Below are 21,688 nucleotides of genomic sequence, written 5' to 3'. Positions count from 1 at the left end.
AACACAGCTGCTCATTAACAATGGCCAGTCCATACCCCTGAGTGTCCCTGAACAAATAACATAAAGCGATATTGTTTGTTCTGGGATCTGTGGGTATCAGGAATTTCTAGAAAAGCTAATCTGATGCAGTAGACATTGATCATCAGCTATGTACCTCCTTCTACCCTACGTGTATTTTGGGAATGTAGCGACAAGTGAGATATGGGTTTAAACCTCAAGGGTATGTAATACAAGCTCATATTTACATATAGTATAAGATAAAATGATAGTACCACAAAAAGGTATAAATAACTAATCTGCTCCTCCCAAATATATAAGGAAGCATTACTATTCCAATTTTATAGGTAAGGAGACTGAGGCCCAGGGAAATTAAGTGACTCATCATCCAGGTAGTAAGGTGGCTGAGCTGGCCTCTAACTTGGGTCTTTCTAGTGCCTGTGCTACTCCCTACCTAATATCCTGGTGGTTTGTAGAAGGGTCAGACAGATTGAGACAGATGATCAGAGTGGCTTCCAGAGGAGGGAAGGCAGCATTTGAGATGGCTTATTAGACAACAGCATGGCTGGAGTCAGGAAGGAGAGTCTGAATCTGGGGACTCAAAATAGTGGCTCCAGGATGGCCAAAGCCATCTCATTCTCTCCTGTGGTCAGGAAGAATCCAGCCTTGTAACTGATTGTATTATTTGCAATCTCAGTTGAAAAAATTTTTTATTTGGAGTGGGTAAAACTCCCGGCTTTTGTCTTCCTGATCTGTTAATCAAGTCATGTTTTCCCTGAGACATACAGATGATTCCTCCAATTCTCAGTATGTGGTAGAGGTGGCCTCTTGTAGAGAACACCCTCCTCCCCGCCCCAAACCCTCAGCCCAGAGTTTAAATGTGTATATTATGCATTTTGTATGTTGAAGGACAGAATTAGTTAATGGTATTAAACACTAAAGGCTAAGCTTACATCTCTAAGGTGATTTATGAATATATTACCAGTTCCAGACCATTTCAATAATAGTAGGAGTCACCAGTTAATTTTGTGGCCCTAGTGGTTATTTCAGCTGTGGTCTTGTTACAGGGGATTCCTGGGCCTCCAGGTCCAAAAGGTTCGAAAGGAAAAGATGGACCAAGAGGAATGAAGGTAAATCAGAGAACACTCAATCTTGAGTGCAACTTGGGGGAGCCCTTTGGGTTTTCTCATACACATCTTCCTTTATGTAATCATTTCCAGCACACGTTTCTGATATTGGTGATGCTATTGACTGCCTATTCCTAGCAGATAGATGGGTACAGAGAAGACAAGACATATATAAAAACTGGATCACATATATCAATAGACAAAAACATACCAACAGATAGATATACATATGGATTCACTGCAAATATAAATTCACACACCCTCATTTAGAAAAAGCCATAGTGATATAAAATTCTATAATTCATATTTCATACCTTGTTTTGCTAATTTTCAGTAACAAAATTCCTACTGTGTGTGTTAGTTATTTATATTTAACAAAGCCTAGAGGAAGGTATTTACCTTAGACTGTCTGGTATGGTACCAGGACTTGAAACGAATGACTGTACCATCTTTAAGGAAAATGTCACAAAGTTGCATGAACTCATAGAAGAAAATTAATTTCACCTTTACCCTTTATTATACAAGGGAGAGCTTGGTGATACAGGAGAAAGAGGCCCACAGGGTCAACAAGGACCAAGAGGGCAACCTGTAAGTCTTGTTTCTCTGTTTTCAACTCTTGATTGAATTTCTTGTTTGTTATTTGTTCTTGTTTTACATAAAATTCTAATATTCTTGATGAGTTAAACTTGGGGTTACAAAGATGACATGATCACTGGAGCTGTTGAGAATTTATACAAAGATTCTCAAATTTCTTATATAAATTACAAATCCAAAGATGTCTTGGAATGTATTTTTCCTTCTGACATGTCGAAGAGGGAAGTGCCAATCACCCTCATCTGTTTGACAAAGATATTTATAAGCATTTGAATCTTTCAGGAATACAGAGATGTTTAGCAAAACATTTTTTCCAGGGCAACAAATAAGACAGCCAATCAGATTTGCAGACTTTTAAGAGTAGGGATTCAATTATCCAGAGCATAGAAATAATCTTTGGACACCAATGACCATAAAGGATTTCCTTCTACAGATATCACTCTCAGTGACAGGGCCATGCATTTTTACCTTAGTCATAACTCTGAACACGAGAGCAAGTTACTTTATGACTATTTTCTATTTACTCCTTTATTGGAATTAAGGGGATAGCTTTATCGTACAGAGTAATGTTATCTTTCCTACAGCCCATATTTTTGAGATTACTTTCACCAACAGTTAGGAAAGATCTGCAGGTTTGTTTTTTTCCTGCACTTGGCATTGAAATTATATTTGTTGGCAAGGAAAGAAAACAAAAGCAGTCCTGAGAAGCTTGAACTTAAATGTGGAAAGGGAAAGAGCAGAATAGAGTTAGTACCAAAGGGAATATGAGGCAAATAATGTTTTTCATCTACACTGTGAAAATTCAGATGGTGAAGTTAATACTTTGACTTTATTAAAATCTCCTAATTAAAAACACAAAACTTGTGCCTCCTGACTTCTCCTTGGGACAGACAAAGCTAGGAAAGGAAACCTTTCTTGAAGGTGACATTTCAGGTCTGTCAGAGGGACACAGTTTGGGTCTCTGAGGTTGCAGATGCAGGAGGTTCTGCATGTCCTCCAACAAGGAGAAGGTGGGATAACAGCAAAGAACCTCATTCACATCCCCTTCCCACCAACAGTTCATTTTTGGCAATCTTTTTTTATCTTATTTTTTCTTTCTTTCCTAATCTTTAGATCTTCCCTAATTAGGCCATAGAAGTATTCTTTGTGTTTTTTGATTTTTCTTCTCAGTTGATCTATTTATTGAGGAGCAGTCTTTATCCATTTAGTAAAAAGCACCTAGAAGGTTCTGAACTCACTCTTTATTACAGGAAGCTCACTGTCTGCCATGTACAGATGCTAAGCTCCCCAGCAGTATCATCGGCATTTTCATAACTGCTATCATCGCCACCACTGCCACCTCCACCATCACTATCTTCAGCAATAACACCATCACCACTACCAGCGTCAACATCACCACCACCAAAACCAACCACCTCCACCATCACCATCATCACCGTGGCCACCACCACCCCTACACCCACCATCACCATCACCATCATAACCATTGCTACCACCACTGTCACCATCATCACCACCATCATCACCATTGCTACCACCACTATCACTACTACCATCATCACCACTACCATTACTACCCTCCTGCCAACACCATTACTTCCACTGCCACCAATAGCAGCAGAATAATTATCATTTATTAAGTACTTTCTCTGTGTCTGGCATTGTACTAAGCACTTTCCACACACAATCTCACTTAATCTTCCCAACAACCATACTTATAGATGATATTATTCCTATTTTACAGATGAGGAAACTGAAGCTTATAGAGGTTGTGTAACTATCCCAGGGTCACTCATACAACCAATGTTGGGACTGGAATAAGAATTCAAGTCTGTCTGGGTTTATAGTCTGTATACTTAACCACTAAACTAAATTGTCTCTATCCCAATCTTTTTCTCCAAAGTTTGTCTTTATCCCTAAAGATTTACCAATTCTGGAGTTTCTTCCACTAATACTTTGTCCCACAAAAAAAGTAAATTTAGCCCAAGGGAGACTATACAGTGATGTGGCTTCCTACAACCATGGCATCATCTTTGTGATGCGCAGAACCTTGCTGCAGAAGGGGTTAAATAAAAACACAAAACCTTCCCTCTACCATGGTCTTTTAAAGTTTTAAACTGTTATCTCCTCCAAATGTCAGTGTTTATCCTATGAACCTAGTCTCCCAAACTTTGTTGAGATTTTCTTTCCCACCTCCTTGCAGTGTTGATTTATCCGAGGGTTCAGATTATCAACCAAGTGTTGATCTCGATAACTCTACCGTTCATCTTGTGTCATTTTCTTAGGGTCTTCTTGGTTCAGATGGATATGGACATCCAGGAAGAAAAGGAACAAAGGTGAGGATTACCTTACTGGGTATTCTGAACTAAGGCCTATAGTTTTTATTTTATTTTACTAAAATAAGAGTTATTTTCCAAGTGGTATGCCAGGAATGATTTCTACATGTTTATGACATGTTGTAGCTGCCAGAGTTTCTTCCTTAAAAAGTAAAAGCTGACTGTGTCATTCCCTTATTTAAAAGTCAAACTCTTGACCTCATCCTCCACCTATGTCAAATGTTCCCATCTTAGCTCTGGGCATGCCAGGCCCTCTCCCAACTCCTTGCTTTTGCAAACACTCTTATCTCTATTTAAGATGTCCTTCTCAATTTCCCTCCCTTGGACAATTTTTGCTCATGTTCTAAGACCAACTCAAATATCAACTTCTCCGTGTGGAAACCTCAGGCTTCCCCAGACAGAATTTGTCCTGTATTCTGTCTTAATAAAGCACATTGTTCGTATTTCCACAGTAGACCTTTTCCATTTAGGTAGTATTACAGTTTATCCCTGTCTGTAAACCTGGAGCAGGATTGCTTCTTATTCATTTTTGTATCATTGGAACAGAGCTTGGCAGAGAGTAGGTGCTCAATAAATATATTTAGATAAATGACTGCCATTCTCCTAAGAAGCTGGTGTTTTAGCATTTAGTTAATTGGTCACAGACAGGTTTTGAAGCATGAAGTTCACATAAAGCTTGTTGAACAAATCAAATCTCCATAACCACTGTTATTCTGGGTGCTTTAATCTGCAAATTACATTTACTGCCTCACAAAATAAGAAATCACTGGGATATTTAGTGATGCTCAATTTTACTTAATGATGTTAAGACTCTTGTTTCCCTGTGGCTACAAGATGGCATCACTGCCATTATACTGAGCAGAAAAATGCCCCAAACATAGTAAGCTCTTAGTAAATAACTGTAGAATTATGGAGCAATGGGGAACCTACTGATAGTGATCATCTAGTTTAGTATTGCTAATTTACAATTGAGAAAAATGAGGTTTAGAGAAGTGAAGAAATTTGCCTGTGGTCACCCAGCTAGTTAGAGACAGGACTGAGTGTAGAAGCTAATCCCTTGGAGCTCCCTTCAGGCAAACTAAGTCTTTCTTCTCTAGGGAAGTGTTTTCCCAGCAGGGGAATTCTGGATAGAATTCAAATGTGTATGTCTTGAGCCACATACCAGTTCAGAGCTAAGCACAACGGCAGTCTATGTTTATTGTGATACAGTTAACATTATGGCACATAGATTCAGTCCAGATTTGCACGGATTTTTCTTGACATGCAATGGTCTCACTTTAAGTTGCCCATGTTGCTGCTTGGCCAGTCGACTACATTGTCCTAGTTTTTCACTCATCTCTGAGTCTACTATTTCATACCCTCTCCTATCTCCTCAGACCTCCAAGACCTGCTTTCTTTTCCACACCTAAAACAGATGGTGATACTTCAGAATTCATTAAGCAAATAGAAGCAATGAGAAGAGAACCCCTACATAAGTCCACCACCCGGCAGGCCAGTCTACTTGCCTCTGTACCCACGTACCTGCCTTCTCTTCCACTGCTGTGGATGAACATCCATACCCCTCTCTTGGACTAATCCTCACCTCCTAGACTGGACTCCATTCCCTTTTGCTTCCTGAAGGCCCTGGCTCCTGAGATTGTCACTTTTCTCTTCTGCATCATCAAATTTTCCTCTCTCTCCATAAATCATTCCCATTAACATAAAAAGAGGTAGGAATATCTCCCATATTCAGAAAAACAAAATCCAAAAAACCCCTCAGTTGACTAAATATTCCTATTGTCCATTTCTCTCTGGCAAAACTCTTTGAAGGAGTAGTCTATATGAGGGGTTGTCAACCAGGAGTGATTTTACCCTTGAGGGCACACTTAGCAATGTCTGGAGATGTTTTCGTTGTCACAACTGGGGGAGGAAATGCTACTGGCATCTACTGGGTAGAGACCAGAGATGTTGTTTCACACCCTGTGATATGCAGGACAGCCCCTCATGGCAAAGAACTATCAGGTCCAAAATATCAGTAGTGCTGAGGTTGAGACACTGATGCCAACTGGTCTTCACCCCTGAGCCTCTCCACTCAACTATACCCACTTTAGTTGAGCTGAACCCCATGTTGTTAAATCCAGTCGTCATCTCTCTGCTCTCTTCACACTCTGTGTTTCAGGAGCATTTGATAAAGATGCTCGTAGGCTTGTTCCCCATCCTTTCCTCACTCGACTTCCAGTACATCCCGCTTTCCTGGGTTTCACGGGCTGCTCTTTCTCAGTCTCCTTTGCTGGATCTTCTGAATCTCATTGACCTTTAAGTATGGGGAGACTCATGGCCCTATTCTCATACCTTTCTCCCTCTTTACTCACCCTCTTAGGTGACATTTCCCAGGGAAATCCAGTCCCATGGGATGGCACCAAGTGCCATCTGTCCTGTGATCTCCAGTTTATTTCTTCAGCTTGGACCAATATCCTAAACTCCAAAAGTATTTCCAGTTGATTATCTGATAGGCATCTTAAAATTGGCATGCCCCATTAACTTTCTTCTTGTTCTGTTGGTTAATAACCTTTTATTAAAGAAAAGTCCAAAAATAAAGTGGTGAGATTACTGTAATGACACCCCTCTGCCCCACCTCATGGACCCATCACCTAGCTCAAACAATGAAAAAGCCTTGGCCGTTTTTGTTTTTATTTATACTCCTACTCACTTGGACCGGCTCATACCAATTATTTTGAAGCAAATCACACATATCATATATTTATTTCACATGTAGTTATTTCAGGTTGCATCTTTAAACGATTCTTTAAAAATATAACCACAATACCATCCTCACATCTAAGAATTAATAATAATTCCCTAATATTATCAAACATCCAGTCATCCAAAACTGGTACCCTTAACAACCTGCCCTTCCTCTAGCCCTCCCCAGCTCAGGGAGTGGAGACTCCATCCTTCCAGTTGCTTAGGACAGACACTTGCAGCCATCTTTGATAAGCTTCTTTCTCTCAGCCCCTACATTTACTCAATCAACAAATCATGGTGGGTCTGTCTTTAAAATATATCCAGCAATTCATCATTTCTTACTACTGCACTGCCACCCTCTGGACCAAGCCAACATGACTTTCTATCTGTCTTACTGCAATAGCCACTTAATTGGTCTCCCTGCTTCTCCTTTGCCTCCTATAGTTGGTTCTCCAGGCAGCAGCCAGAGACATCTTTAAAAGCATAGTCAGGTCACGTCATTCCTGTACTCAGAGCCCTGCTGTAGCCCCCATGTCACTCAGAATAAACTCCACTGTTAACATGGCCTGTAAGACTACACAACATGGCCTCTCTGTGAACTCTCTGACTTCGTCCCCTCCTGCCCACCCACGTCCCTCCCTTCTGCTTCAGTGTTTCTCAAACATGGCAGAACACATTCATTCTCTTCTTTTTAAGTTTGTTTTTAATTAATAAATTTTTGATCAGTTAATACCAACTATATGCACATATAGTAGTAACATTCATCGGGTCGGGCAGGTGGGGATGGATAGGGGATGGGAAGGCGGGGATGGGTGTATTCAGACCTAATGGGCACCATCTGGGGGATGGACACACTTAAAGCTCTGACTTGGGTGGGCCAAAGGCAATATGTAATAACCTAAGCATTTGTACCCCCATAATATGCTGAAATAAAAAAATTTTTATCATGGCCCAGATGATAGTTCAAGACATTCATTCTCTCACCTCAGGGTTTTTTCACATACTCTTCCTTCTGCCTGTAACCCTTTTGTTCCAGATATCTGCTTGGCTTGCTTCCTCAATTAATGTTCATCTTTGTCCAAATGCCACCTTCCGAAAAGGTTTTCAGGCTTTTCCGGACCACCTTATATAAAATAGCACCTCCCTGCCCTGAACACATGCAATTCTTTTTCCTTAAGCCCCTTTCTGAGGAGATTACAACCTGACATGTTGTATATTTCTTTTTTCACTCTTCCTCACTAGCATGTAACTTCCATGACAGCAGGGTCTTCGTTCTGTTCCATGCTGAATTCCCAGTGCCTAGAGAAGTGCTTGGTACAGAGTAGATGCTAAATAAATATTTGTTGAAGGAATGATTGCTTTGTTGTATGCCTTTGGTTTTGACAATGAGCACCTGCTTCCCAATGCTCAGCATGATGCCCTCTTCCCTTGGTTTCCATTGGATCAAATCTCTGGGAATTTCACCTGAGAGATAAAAATGCCTAAGAAGGAAGGTTTATTGCACAATACGTAAACGAGAAGGAAAATTTGTAAAAATCATTTACTAGTTGTTTCATGTTGGATTAGAGAAATGAAATATGGCCTCTTCAGAGCAGCTCAAGATAACAGCTGTTGCTACAGTTGTTTTTCCTGGCACTTGTTTTGAGTCAGTTTCCTCAAAATTATAGTTTTTTCCTTTTCTCCAGGGAATGTCAAGGAAATACTTAATCACATGACATTAAACAAAACGTTATCTCATTTCTGACACTAGGGTGAACCTGGATTCCCTGGCTATCCTGGTGCACAAGTAAGAAGATAAATTTATGGGCCTGCCAACCGGTATGCTGCATGTGCCATTTGTCTGTACTTACATTTCTTTACAGTCAAAGATCTGATTTTGATTCTATGAAGGGAGAAGATGGTGACCCAGGACACGAAGGAGAGAAGGGAGCAAAGGGAGTCAGAGGGAAGAGGGTAAGAACCAAAGGAACCCCCCAAGATCTGTAGAAGCCTACATCACCACAGGACCATTTTTTCACTGGATTAATGGACTTATTAGTAGGAAGCCTATTTCTCCTCAGTGCACACTCTGCACCTTCCTTGGGCTACCCCATTTCCCCCTTAAACCCACTCTTGTTTATCTTTGAGTGCAAATGCAGTTTACCAAACCATAAACAGAGAATCCAAGTTGAAGTTTCAAGTATACAATATAAACCTTCTAAAAACAAGTTTTCTGTCTTTGGTAAGCCTAGCCATCGTTTGGAAGGATGTTGTTTTAGCTGTAGAGCAAACATTGCTGTTTCTTTAGGATTCTTCTAAGCCTTAACTTTCTCTTAGCTATTTTAGGACTAGATGCTCAAGCCTGTGGTTTCCATCTTGGTGGGCTTTGAGTCCACTATGCATTATAGAGTCTCCCATTAAAAATCCATTCCTTTGTGTTCTGAAGGTTCAGTCTTGAAGAGCCACAATCACTGGTAGCTCTTTTTGGAAAGAGTAACTCTGTGGATATGTAACATTTGGGTAATATTTAGCTGATAGACATCAGAGACGAAGGCCTCCTAGAAAAAGGACATGGACTAGTGTTCAGTGCAGAAAAGAGGAAAGGAAAAAGGATGTGTTTTCCAGGCACTCAAGAATGGATATTTTAATACATTGGCAAGGATGGAAAAAAATTTTTTTATTTATGCCTAACTTGGCTTGCTGCTGGCTGTAGTTGCCATGATCAGCTAGCTTATCTTTCTAGTTTCAAATAAAGAAAAATAAAGCATTAATTATATGCAGATAATGCTGTGTCATTTCAAATACCTGGAATGTAAGCAGTGAGCCTATGCCCACCACGTACCTTTTCTGAGACACTGAGGACCAGAATTTTTTCTCTATCTTGCATTCAATTTTGACTTCTCTCATTCTTTTTATTATATGACCTTGAGACTCAGCTGAGTATTGAGTCGTCTTTTGAGGTTCTATCTAGAAGTATGTGTTTGCTTGTGTATGCACACATTTGCATGTCTGGGGCTAGGTTTATAGGGGGAAATTTGTGTGTTTCCCATGAAGAGATTCCCATCTCTTTCTAGTCTACATGTCTCATTCCACAGATACACAGTTTGTAAACTAACTGGTCAATAGCAGACCCACTGGCACTAGGCATAAGGAAAGCCTGGTGTCCCAAAGTGGGTCTGATGGTTGTAATCAAGTTATAGTCAAGGGGGAAACTTGTTCCTTTGGTTTGATTGTTTTTAGGGTGATGCTGGCTTTCCTGGATTTGCTGGAACTCCAGGTGACCAAGGCCCACCGGGACAAATGGTAACATGTACCTTTCTCCTTTCCAATTTTAGCCTTTGTATAAAAATGAATAAGAGTTTGATAAGAGGCATCTCTAAAGAAGAAATGGACATTTCGGACACACAAGAGGATCCACACAGGGAATGGGCCAAAATTGCTTTAGAGGACATTAGCTTCAAGTCTTTATACAATATATTTATTCAATACATATTTTTTATTTGAACATAGGGAAGATATTGGAGTTGCTGGAGATTTCTGAATCTATCTAAATATGTGAAACAGTACATAAAATTCACAGGAGAGTGAGTGTAATCAATGCAAACAAGACAAGCAACTACATTTATGCAAAAAAAACCAGAAGAAAAGCCTAAAAAATATAACATTTATATAATCTTAACTGAACCAACAGGGTTGCAAACCCACAGATATTTTTAAAATTCCCTAGAAGGTTGTTTGATATGAGAGGAAAGACTCTGAGGCCATGATTGTTCTGCCCGGTGCCTTGTCCTTGGAGGCCAGGCTGTCCTTCCATGAGGGATGGCACAGTAGGTCAGCTGTGGGTTGAACCTGGTAGTCTCAAAGCAGTTTAGGGTTTACTGGAGAGATGCAACAAAGTCAGAGAATCAAAAATCTTAGAGAAAGAAGGACCATGCCCATTTTACAGGTGAGGAAACAAAGGCTGAGAGGATTGTAGTGACCTGCCTGAGGTCACAAATTACTACCTTGTGGCCTCTAAATGAGAGCAATGATCTCTAGGCTCTCAAAGTGGCTGGAGTCAGGCAGCTCTTACCTGAAGGATTCCTGGGAAGACTTGTTCAGTATTAGGGCAGAAACGGTGACGCTGGGTGGCTCTAAGAGAAGGGATAGGTGAAGGACTGGAGTCTCCTTTAGAACTGTCCATGAGTGCTCCTGGCATCTTGAATGGCCTTTCCTTTTCCTGAATTTGATCCTAAACTATGGCTTAGTTTCAAAATGACCTGGTCTGCTAAGAGTCTGTATGTATCATCTATCTAGGCCTCCTGGACTACAAGGTTCAGGAGACACCTCTTAGGCACTCTGGCCTTCTTCCTTAAGTAGTCAGACAGAACTCCAGGGCAAGGAGTGAAGGGCAGAAGGTGGTCTATGCAGCATGGTGAAATTTCACAGAATCTCTTGCCAACTCTGCAGAAAAATATGTTGGACTTTAGAGTCTTTCATTTAAACCCAAGTTTCTGTTCTTTCCAGGGCATCAAGGGTCCCAGAGGTTTGATAGATATGACGGTAGGTGAAGAGTTTAATTCTAAACTTTATTATTTTCAGAACATAGAGCTTTCAGCTTTCACAAAATAGAAATCTTTTTTGTAAAGATTCTTTAGTTTTTCCTCTTACAAATTCTGTTAGTACTTTAAGTTTAGAGGCTTTACTTTGAAATGTTTTAACCAAGTCAAATAAAAATATTTTAATATTTTAAATCCAGCAGGGAGTCTAGATGTTTCTGAGTAACACTAGCTGACATGAAAAAAAGAAAAAGACTTTGAGGCTACTACCTTTCTGTAATGTGCCTTTTTGTAAAGCTCAAAAATTGTTTTTAAAGCATTTCTAAACCAACACACAGATAGTACAGGTTTTTGTGTCTCATGGTATACCTGAAAATAATCTCCAGTTATGATGGCTTTTCATCTCCCAAGTACAGAAATATTGACACTATTATGCAGGGGGCGGGGGAGGTGAAAGCAACTGAGGAGCAGGGAGTGATGGGGCCAGGGGTCGAGGGAAGAGGAGAGCAGAGAGGAAGGGATCAGGGCGAAGGAGCAGAATTGCTAGGGGAGATGCTGGGGGTTCCTATTTTGGGAGCCATTCTGAAGAAGTGTTACAGGAATTGCAAATATAGAGGTCAGAGAATTTAAAGAATTTCCCTGTGTTCTCTGCTGACATTTCTGTATTTAAACTTCTTCAAAACCAGGTTTGATTCCATTGCTTTCTGAGGCAGATAAAAAAAAAATGGGCACCCCTTATCTACAGATCTTTAATAATATGGGCACTATATTGTATATAAAATCTTTTAAACACTTTAAAATATCCACTGGATTCAAAAATACAATTGTTGGATAGTTTCATCTGCTCTGACATGTTTTGGGTTTTCTGTTGCAGATTAAAAAGCTTCAGATAGGCGCTGGTAGCATTCATATGACATTTCTAAGTCACAAAGGTGAAGAAAAATATGCTTCAAGTTAAATACTTTTTCCTTTTCCCTGTCTTTTTCCATCTTTCTAACAGCCTTGCAAAATTGTTGATTTCACGCGAGAAAACTGTCGTAAGTTGTTTGGGAAAGCTCAGAAGGAGCTAGTGGTATGGAGTGGGGGTGGATCATGGACTGGGGCATAATACACCTGAGGGTTTGACTGAGGTTTGGGAGGTGCCTTGTCCATTGTGAAAGGCTCTTGTAAATGAATGCGTTGGGCTCAGTCCCTTCCTAGGTAAGTAATCTTTCCCAATGTGTCCTCAGAAATGAAGTGGTTTGAAAGGCATGCCATCTCAACAAAGAAGAAAAATTCCACCCAACAATGTTGTGTCCCATGAAGTGTGATGATCATTGCACACCTGCATGTCTGAGTCTTGATGCTTAACACAAAACAAATAGGAGCTTTGTTTTTTTTATGACATACATTTAAACAAGAGGGACCAAGGTGACCCTTGGTAAAGAAATGTGTCTTATTTTATTTACATTTATTTTTTTATTATTAAAATGTTTTATTTTTGTATTTCAAAATACCATAGGGGTACAAATGTTTTTGGTTCCATGTATCAATTTTGTCAGGCTTGAATCATGGTTATAAGGGTACGTTTATGTTTTAAAAATGGAATTATGAATCATCAAATCTTAAGTAATGTTTTGTCACACTCTTAGATTGGAATTTATTTACTATCTTCAATGCATTCCAGGATATTTGCATCTTACAATACATACATTTCTCCACTTACTGGCAGAGGGGTGAGAACGTTGACTTGGCAAATTGTTTAGTTTGGACGTTTGGGTTTTCTCCACAATCATCCTACCCTTATTACCCTAACCTTTCCGTGTTCTGTCTGTTCCCATCCAGTGGCTCTTCAGGGAGATTCTGGAACCCTTTTTTCCCTAGAAATCATAAAGAATAATACCATCAGTGTGACCAAAAAGGAAAAACGTATCAGAGTTGACCATATAAAAACGTTAAAGTCCCTTTACATCAAGTTAAAACATAAAAACTTGCTGCCACTCAATCATTTTTACCTACCCATACAGATGTTTCATAATAGCTAAACCTGAATATAAAAGACAAATCCTTTCAATTGAAAATGGGCAAACAACATGAATGGGGGATTCAGAAAAGAAAAAATACAAATGAACGATAAACCTCTGAAAATGTTCAACCTTGCAAGAAGTCAGAGGATACAAATTAAAATAATGAGATACTCTTTTTGTTTCTTGTATTGAAAATATTTCCAAAATGACAGAAAAATCCCTATCCAAATTGGGAAATGCATAAGAGTACACACTGCTGATGGGAGTGTAAACTGGTACAGCTTTTCTGAAGAGCAATTGGACTATATGTATAAAAACCCATAATTGTAGAGATTTATTTAGGACTATAATTAGACAAATATGCACAGATGCATGTACAAGTATGCTCATCACAAAGGGATGAAGAAATGTAATAGAGTAGATGATATTGCTCTAAATTTATTGATGGCAAAATATCATCATATGTTAAGTGAAAAGATTAAGAATAGAATATAACCTAGGCTCCAAGTTTTATAAAATAAAATGAAAAAATTATAAATACATCTGTATATATAAATATATATGATAAATTAAGAGTAATTTAATTTTTTGTTTTTCTAATATTTTCCGTAAAATATATTACTTGTGTACACACACTTATACATAATATATATAATTTATAATGAACATAATTTTATATGTGTGTATACATCTATTATATATATGAAATATATATTATATAATTTCAGCATAGCTCAATGTATTAGTTAGATTTAAGTTCAGTTGAATGTGACCTAAATCCTCAGTGGCACAAGGATTTGTGCACAGTGGCACAAATGTATTTCCCCAATCAAAGCCTGGAAGTAGTCAGTGCAGGTTGATATGAGGCCCTGGGTGTTTGGGGATGCAATCTCTTTTTATCTTCTTGTTCTGCCATTGTGTGTGTGTGTGTGTGGGGGGGGGGGTGCTCTATTCCCCAAATCACCTCATAATCCAAGAACTTTATCAAGCTTTAGCCATCATGTCTACATGTCAGCCAGCAGGGAAAGGAAGGGAGAGGAGGGGGATACTTTTTTGAAGCTGCACCTTCCATGTTTCTTGTTCTGTCATCCAGAGCTTGGTAAAATGGCTATTCTATTGGGAAATGTAATGTTTGCTCCAGGCAGCCATATGCCTACTCAGAAATTGGGGGTTCTATTACTATAGAAAAAGGGGGAAGGGATATTGGGGAACAGGTAGTGGTCTCTGCCATGATCAGGCAGGAGTTTGAGAAGGCCATGCTTCAATTTTAAGAAAAGATGGTCTTCCATACTGAAGCATACATGTGGAAAAGATGCCACTGCTTACATAAACTAACAATGTTTTCTTTTCTCTCCAAAATAATTTCCCTTCTAGCTTGTGCAAAAGGTAAATAGTATTCATTTTTATTCACTTAAATCCTCCCCTGTTTAGAGACATTGCAGAAAAATCTTAAATCTGTGTATTCATTGTACGAAGGTATTTCCAAATGTCCAGTGTTCCCGACTGAAGTGGTCTTTGCCTTGGACATGTCAAATGACGTCTCCCAGTTGGATTTTGAGAGGATGAGAGGCATTTTATTATCTCTGTTGATGAAGATGGAAATAAGTGAGAGTAACTGCCCAACAGGTGCCCGAGTGGCCATCATTTCCTACAATACCAAAACAGATTACCTGGTTCGTTTCTCAGACTACAAGAGGCAGCATGCACTCCTGGAAGCTGTCAGGAAAATCCCCCTGGAGCGGTCATTGGGCCGCAGGAACCTCGGGGCCACCATGATGTTTGTGGCAAGACACGTGTTCAAACGTGTGCGCTCGGGCCTTCTCATGAGGAAGGTGGCTGTGTTCTTCCAGGCAGGCTGGACCTATGATGCAGCTTCCATCAGCACGGCTACACTGGAGCTTGGTGCAGTGGACATCATCCCTGTGGTCATCACCTTCACGGAAGAGCACAACCTCCCAGATGCCCTGCTGGTACACAGGGGGATCCACTAGTGGGCAGGGGGTTGGGGGGTTAACAGCTGGTCCCTACTTCTCCACCAAGGACCATATGAGGAGTGAGAGTTGTTCAGAGGAAGAATTCCCCAGAAATTGGTGTGTATGCAAGGAGTGAGGGGTCTCAGTGTAGACTCTACTGCTAGTGTGACTCCTAAAACCGACTGGCCATTCTGTGCCTACCCTGTCCTATGTGCCTTGTAAACATTCTTAGTTAATGATTCCCAAAACCCTATAAGGTAGGTGTTATTGTTTATTTATATTTCAGGGATAAGAAAAGCAAGGCTTAGAGAGGTTAAGTGTATCATCTAGGGTGAAATATAAGAGCTAGCTAGTGGCAGACTGATATTATCTGCCTTCAAAGCCTGTGCTTAGCCAGTATGCTAAACTGTATCCTTGGGGGTCATAAACTATAATTTTCTTTGTACTAGGATATAGTATACATACCCATATAACAAAGTGGAAAAGTGTAATGGTTTTAAGTGTACAATTAGACGTGTTTTTACATATGTTTAAATCCCTGTGACCAAGACATGGTTCAAGATACAGAACATATTCAGTGTCTTATAAGTTTTCCCCAATCATACACTCCCCAGGGTAACTGCTCTTTGAGTTTTATCACAATCAAATAGTTTTTGCCTGTTCTGAACCTACACATAAATTGAGTCATACAGCATGCATTCGTTTCTATCTAGCTTCTTCCAATCAACGTAATGTCTGTTCTCCTTGTTCATCATGTTGTGTATATGGGTAATTTGTTCTTTGTTATTCCTGTGCAGCATTACATTGTATGTATACACTGCAATTTATCCATTTATCTATTCTACAGACTTCAGTTTTCTAACTGAAACCCACGAAGCACATTTTTATGAACCATCTGGGATGATTTATCGAAAGGAAGGGTGATTCTGTTAAGATTTTCCAGGCTGCTCATGAATGTTAGGTTGAACCATGGGACATTGCCAATATTTAACCATTTTTGACCTGCAAAAATTGAACTGTCACATGGTTCAACTTAATAGCTAATGAATTCAGCTGTGCCAGACTGTTTAATTTTCTCTGAAGGTTGAGTGTGTAGCAGAAGTGGTAGGTGAGAGATTTTGTTGACGCAGCTCAGAAGATGCCTCTAAGAATCAATATATAAAGTTGTGACAGCTTGCAAACTGTTGGGAAGGATGGATAAAGTATCTTGGGTTGAGAAACAAAGTTAAAATACAGAGGAGGATGGGTTCCTTGTTCACTGTTACATCCCTTTTACCCAGCAAGATGTCTGCGCAGGGGCATTCTCAATTACTTCTTGGATGGATTAATAGAGGCAGGGTATAAGAATTTAAATTAGAGATGTAGCTTTTGTATTTGGCTCTTCCATCAATAACGAGTTGCCTTTGAACAAGTCTTCACCTTTATGGATCTCACTTTGCTCAGGTGGAAAATGGAGAGAGGGTAGCAACTGTTTGTTATCAAGACTTCCAGCTGCAATTATCAAGGCATCTGTTTCTCAGGAATGCATTTCTTCAACATTTGGAGAGTGATTCCCAGGATGCAATTACATCCCCTCCGGTGATCATTAGTGTTGCTCTTTGAGAGGGGATCCTGGGCAGCAGACAGTATTTGGATCTGATATACAGATGATCCTTTGTCATCATGTTCTTGCCCTGTTAGTTGCTTTAGGTTCTGAATAAAAGGATGTAATGGTATGTGAGAACTTGCTGGTTTGGATATACTTGTACTCCAGTTCTGTCATTTCTATCTGCTTTCCTTTTCATTTTTTGGACATACTCTTGCTGCAGGATGCTGGGAGACAACTCTGTGTTGTTTAAATTTAATGATTTAGAAAGGATGTTAAATGTTGCCTGCCAGCTCAGATGTAATGAATGACCTCATTTGTGGTGACATTGGTAAGGAGAAAAACCATAAAAACAACAATGACATTCTCAGGGCCTTACAGAAAATCCTCATTTCTTCACAAATGGGCATATTGGAGCCCTTAACCTCCCCCACTCTGTGCCTTAGCCTTACAGGAATCCAGTTAGGAGGGTGAAAATAGCCTGTGAGTTTTCTTCTGAATTCCCTGCCTGAAGATTCTCTTTAATTATGTGTGGGGCTTTTGTCTTTTACCTCTATGATATTTTAATTTTCAGAACAACACCCACATGATTCTTCTGGGAAAATGATGTTTGTTCAATTTGAAATGAAATATAAACAGATGTCCTAACTTCTCAGTCCATTTAAACATTCTCAGTGGCTGTGGTGCATACTGAAAAGACTTTTTAAAAGCCATCCATTGAGTTGTCTCAGCCCTAAATAAAACTGCATTATAGCATTTGGACTATCTATGCCTAATCCCATTCATAAGAACTAATTGCCTTATGTCTCAAAACACAAGACTTCCTTAGATTCATTTTTTAAAGTGAAAAAGGAGAGGATTATAGGGAAAATGCAATTTGTGTGCCAGGTTTCAAATTTTATTTTTCTTCATAAAAAGTCTAGCACATGTTCCCTTGAAACAAAGCCTAAGAAAATAGTTCACATTTATTGATCCAGGCACTGTTCTAATATCTTATTGATTCATTTAATTCTTACCACAGCTCAACAAGATAAGTATTATTATGAGCTAATTTTTCAGATGATGAAACTGAGACACAGAGAAGTTAAATAATTTGCTCAAAGTCTGAAATTCCCCATTAGCAATGGGATTTTTGAGTCCAAGGGTCAAAAACAGGAAAAGAAGATACTTTAAAATTTCAAGGTCTTCCCCTGTATTTATGCATTTTATCTTTACAATAACAGTGAGATATGTCTATGAACTGGCCCTATATCAATTCCTGTGTATTGCTCTTAAAAAAAATTCAAGGAATAGAGTGCTGTCTATCATGGGGAAAAAAATCATCTTTAGAAGATGAAAATATTAAGAGGAAGGCCAAAGACAGTTTCGGATAATTTTTTATTTTGGTGTAATTTCAGAATGCAGAAAAGTTGCAGTAGGATATTGTTTCTTATTTTTATTTTTTGGGGACAATCAAAATATATTTATTTTATTTTTAATTGACAAGCAATAATTGCATATAGGTATGGGGTACAAAATGATATTTTGATACACGTACATACTGTGGACTCATCAAATCAAAGTAATCAGCCCATCTATCACAAGCTGAGGACATTAGTTTTTGAAGAAAGGTAGTACTGTGTTACCCAGACAGGCCCCTTCTGCAGCTTCGGATGACCTCTGTCTGTGACCCGCCCTGTGGCTGCTGTGTTCTGCATTAGATTGTTAATGGCCTAAGGCCAGGACCAGCCACCAAGGGAAGGATTTAGGAAATGAGGCTTCAAATGCTGCCTTTGTTCCTTATGTAATTCGGTCATGTTATTTGAAATTGAGGATTCAATTTATTCCCTGTAAAGTAGGGGTAAACTCACAAGTTTGTTGTGAGAATTATAAGAGATAGTGCTTACGGGGACATCTGACACTTACCATCTTCTCGATGTCCTTAGGAATGCTGTTTGCCCATAACTATATATTAAATCTGATATCTTCCATTTCGTGATTGCCTATGAAGCCTCAGCTCTCACGCTACATGCCTTATCATCTTAACCCCTCACTATTGAAAACGGGGTCCAGAGACCAGCAGCAGCAGCAGCAGCATCCAGGATGTGAGAAACGCTAAATTTCAAGCTCTGACCTTGATATAATCGTCAGGATCTGCATTTGTAACAAGGTCCCCAGATAGTTTGCATAAACGTTAAAGTTTGAGCAGTGTTGATCTAAGCCTCGTAGCTATCCTACAAGTTAATAATGATAATCTACATTTCCCAGATGAGGTAAGTGAAGGTCAGAGGTGAAACGATTTGTTCTAAGCTACACAGTCCTGGAATTTGCATTCCGATATGTCTGGTTCCCAAGTCCCCTCTGCAACCTACACCCTCAACTCAATACCGACCCCTAATGCTTTCTGGGGAGTCCAAGGAGAGTCAGCTGCTTCATGGCAGCCTTTGGTGGGACCATGCCAACTGGCAGGAGCTGAAACTGTACTCCAGCTCCTGGGGTCAGTCACAGGTCACATGGCTACTCTCCCCCTGTCTCCTTCCCCCTACTTTTCCCAGTTTTCTTTCCTTGTTTCCCAATCCCTTACCTCAGCTTGATGCCAGATGGTTTCTAACTCTCCCTCCTTAGGGTCCAGTTAGCTCTTCCTCTGTCCAAAGCAAATCCTCCTCCCTAGCATTTGCTTTTCCCCCTTGACTCCCATCTTTCCAAGACAAGAGCCTCCCCCAACTCAGTCCCAGGAAAGAACATTGTCCCTTGCCCTCTGGCAGCTCAGTACAACAGTTGATGCATTGAATTAACCCCATGCATCTCTCCAGGTCAGGGATCATGGGCAGTTCTTTACTATTGGGGGGCTGAGGTTTGAGGGTCATCATTTTAGTCCTTGAGAAAGTGTCTTTCTGTCTAGTAAACAAGGGAGGATGTTGATGTAACCCCCCATGCCATATCCTCTCCCCTCAGTATACTCCTGTCTTTAGTACACAACTAGTCCCCACAAACTACAACTGGACATTTAGTAATGAAGTTGGTTGAGGGAATTCCCAAAGGTGCTGATTCAAACTATAGTAAAACTTTCAGCCTCAATTTCTTGGGTTATGTTAAAAGTACTCCACTTTTGGTATTTCCTTCTCTGGTGCTGATGAGAGTTTGCAGTGGGAATCGTATAGCCAGTTTTCTCCTCTCTTCACACTGGGCTTCCCTCCTATGCTATCTCTCTGTTTGAACTTTCTCAGGAAGTATCTTGTCTACTTTATCAGTGACAAGGACCAGGCTGGCAAGTCCAAAGTCAACGTAATTACATATTTAGTAGTGACGAGTAGGTACAAATGAATCAATACTGAATCATAGTTTCCCTGTGGACTTCCACTGTGTTTTTGTGTACTTGTTCCCACATTTTCTTTTGCAAGAACAGTACAAATTTTAAGCATGATCATAAAATTATTGTTCCTAAGAAAAGTTCAAAAAAAGATGCAAGTTCTGTAGCTATTCAAATTAAGTTGAATTTGGTAGTTTTCCAGCAAGCAGAACAACAGATGGAAGAGTTACGTGCTCTGAGCTGCTCAGAGTAGAAAAGGTGACACATCGTCTTGAGCAAGAAGCCAATAACAGAAGACAGTAATTAACCTAGGACGAGGCCGTGTTGGAGTAGGAAGAGAACTAAGCAGCATTGACTCCTATCTAAAACTGTTGCTGAGGAATTTGAAGCCAGAGGTTTATCTAAGGCCACATAGCCAATTATGGCAGATCGAGGACTAGGATCCAGGTTCCTGACCCTAATCTCTTAGTGCTGCACAGAACTTTCCCCATGAACCACCTGTAAGACAGAGGAGTATGAATTTGTGCAGACTTGGAGGAATGTTTCAATTTGTTTGAAGTCTTTCAGACTATTTTAAAAATCCATGCTTTATGATATACTTCACCCATGTTTCCTGTGGTTTAAAAATAACGTACGCTAACTTAGCAATTCCCCACAACTCTTGGGGTAAAATTGATGCTCCTAGGGTTATCTCAGCCTCCTCATATCTCCTGACACATTGCCATGGATCTGGGTTTCAGAAGCTTTCCAAATTGCCTCATGTGATTTCCAGTAAAGCTAATGATGTGTCACATCCTTGTCTACACTGTTTTCTCAGCTCTTGGTGATTAATTAGGCCCATTTGGTTTGGTTAATACTCAGATCTGAAGATCATGTGAGGTAGATCTGAATGTTGAATGTTGGAACTCTGCACTCACTCTTCATGCCAGCCTCCTCCGTGTGGCACGGAGTTCCAGGGTTTCAGACATGCTGTGCAGCTGCACGTTGGAGGTGGGGGTGTTCTCTAATCTTTGGGGAGTGGGGACTTTGAGCAAAATTCCAGAGATAAGCGCTGTCCACCTCTGGGCCTTTGTACATACTGTTCCTTTGCACTGGATTGCATTTCCCTGATTCTTTGCCAGTGAAGTGTCTTACTCATGCTCTCAAAAATGCCAAATGCCATTATCTTTATCAGGTCCTCTCTGTCCCTTTCCCTTGAAATGGATCTTGTCTTCCTGTATTCCTAAAACATATTATTGGAGCTCTTTCTTATTTGAAAATCATTTATCTATCTTTCCACATATGGTTTAAGCTCTTTGAAGATGTGTCCTTGTCATCTTTGTGTCTCTACATGGCTTGTTGAGATTTTCCAGTAGTAGCTGTTTAATCAGTCTGGTTGATTTGAATTTCTAAGTCAGGAAAAAGCACAATTTGGGGTTGCTTTTGCCATAAGAGGAACAAGAGAGGATGCTTTTTGCTTTTCTTCTCAGGAATTTTTTTGTCTTTCTCTTAGGAATGTTCCCATGTTTCTTTTGTGTGTGTGTTACATTAGCATAAACAA

At 39.8% G+C, this 21,688-nt stretch overlaps 1 protein-coding gene across 1 annotated transcript in view; it reads left to right on the top strand.

Moving 5' to 3' along the window:
• LOC138386691 (collagen alpha-4(VI) chain-like) overlaps window positions 1–21,688 on the top strand; it is an 89,456-nt gene that overhangs the window by 55,950 nt on the left and 11,818 nt on the right. Inside the window, exons 23-32 of the mRNA XM_069473256.1 lie at window positions 1,065–1,127; window positions 1,650–1,712; window positions 4,004–4,054; window positions 8,529–8,564; window positions 8,669–8,731; window positions 9,998–10,060; window positions 11,264–11,299; window positions 12,296–12,332; window positions 14,676–14,687; window positions 14,778–15,271. Of these exons, the coding sequence (XP_069329357.1) occupies window positions 1,065–1,127; window positions 1,650–1,712; window positions 4,004–4,054; window positions 8,529–8,564; window positions 8,669–8,731; window positions 9,998–10,060; window positions 11,264–11,299; window positions 12,296–12,332; window positions 14,676–14,687; window positions 14,778–15,271 (918 nt within the window). The remainder of the gene's footprint in view (window positions 1–1,064; window positions 1,128–1,649; window positions 1,713–4,003; window positions 4,055–8,528; window positions 8,565–8,668; window positions 8,732–9,997; window positions 10,061–11,263; window positions 11,300–12,295; window positions 12,333–14,675; window positions 14,688–14,777; window positions 15,272–21,688) is intronic.

The sequence above is a fragment of the Eulemur rufifrons genome, chromosome 7, assembly GCF_041146395.1.
Source record: "Eulemur rufifrons isolate Redbay chromosome 7, OSU_ERuf_1, whole genome shotgun sequence".
Taxonomy (NCBI): domain Eukaryota; kingdom Metazoa; phylum Chordata; class Mammalia; order Primates; family Lemuridae; genus Eulemur; species Eulemur rufifrons.
The sequence above is the reverse complement of the archived record's forward strand: the minus strand, read 5'-3'. Positions and strand labels throughout refer to the sequence as shown.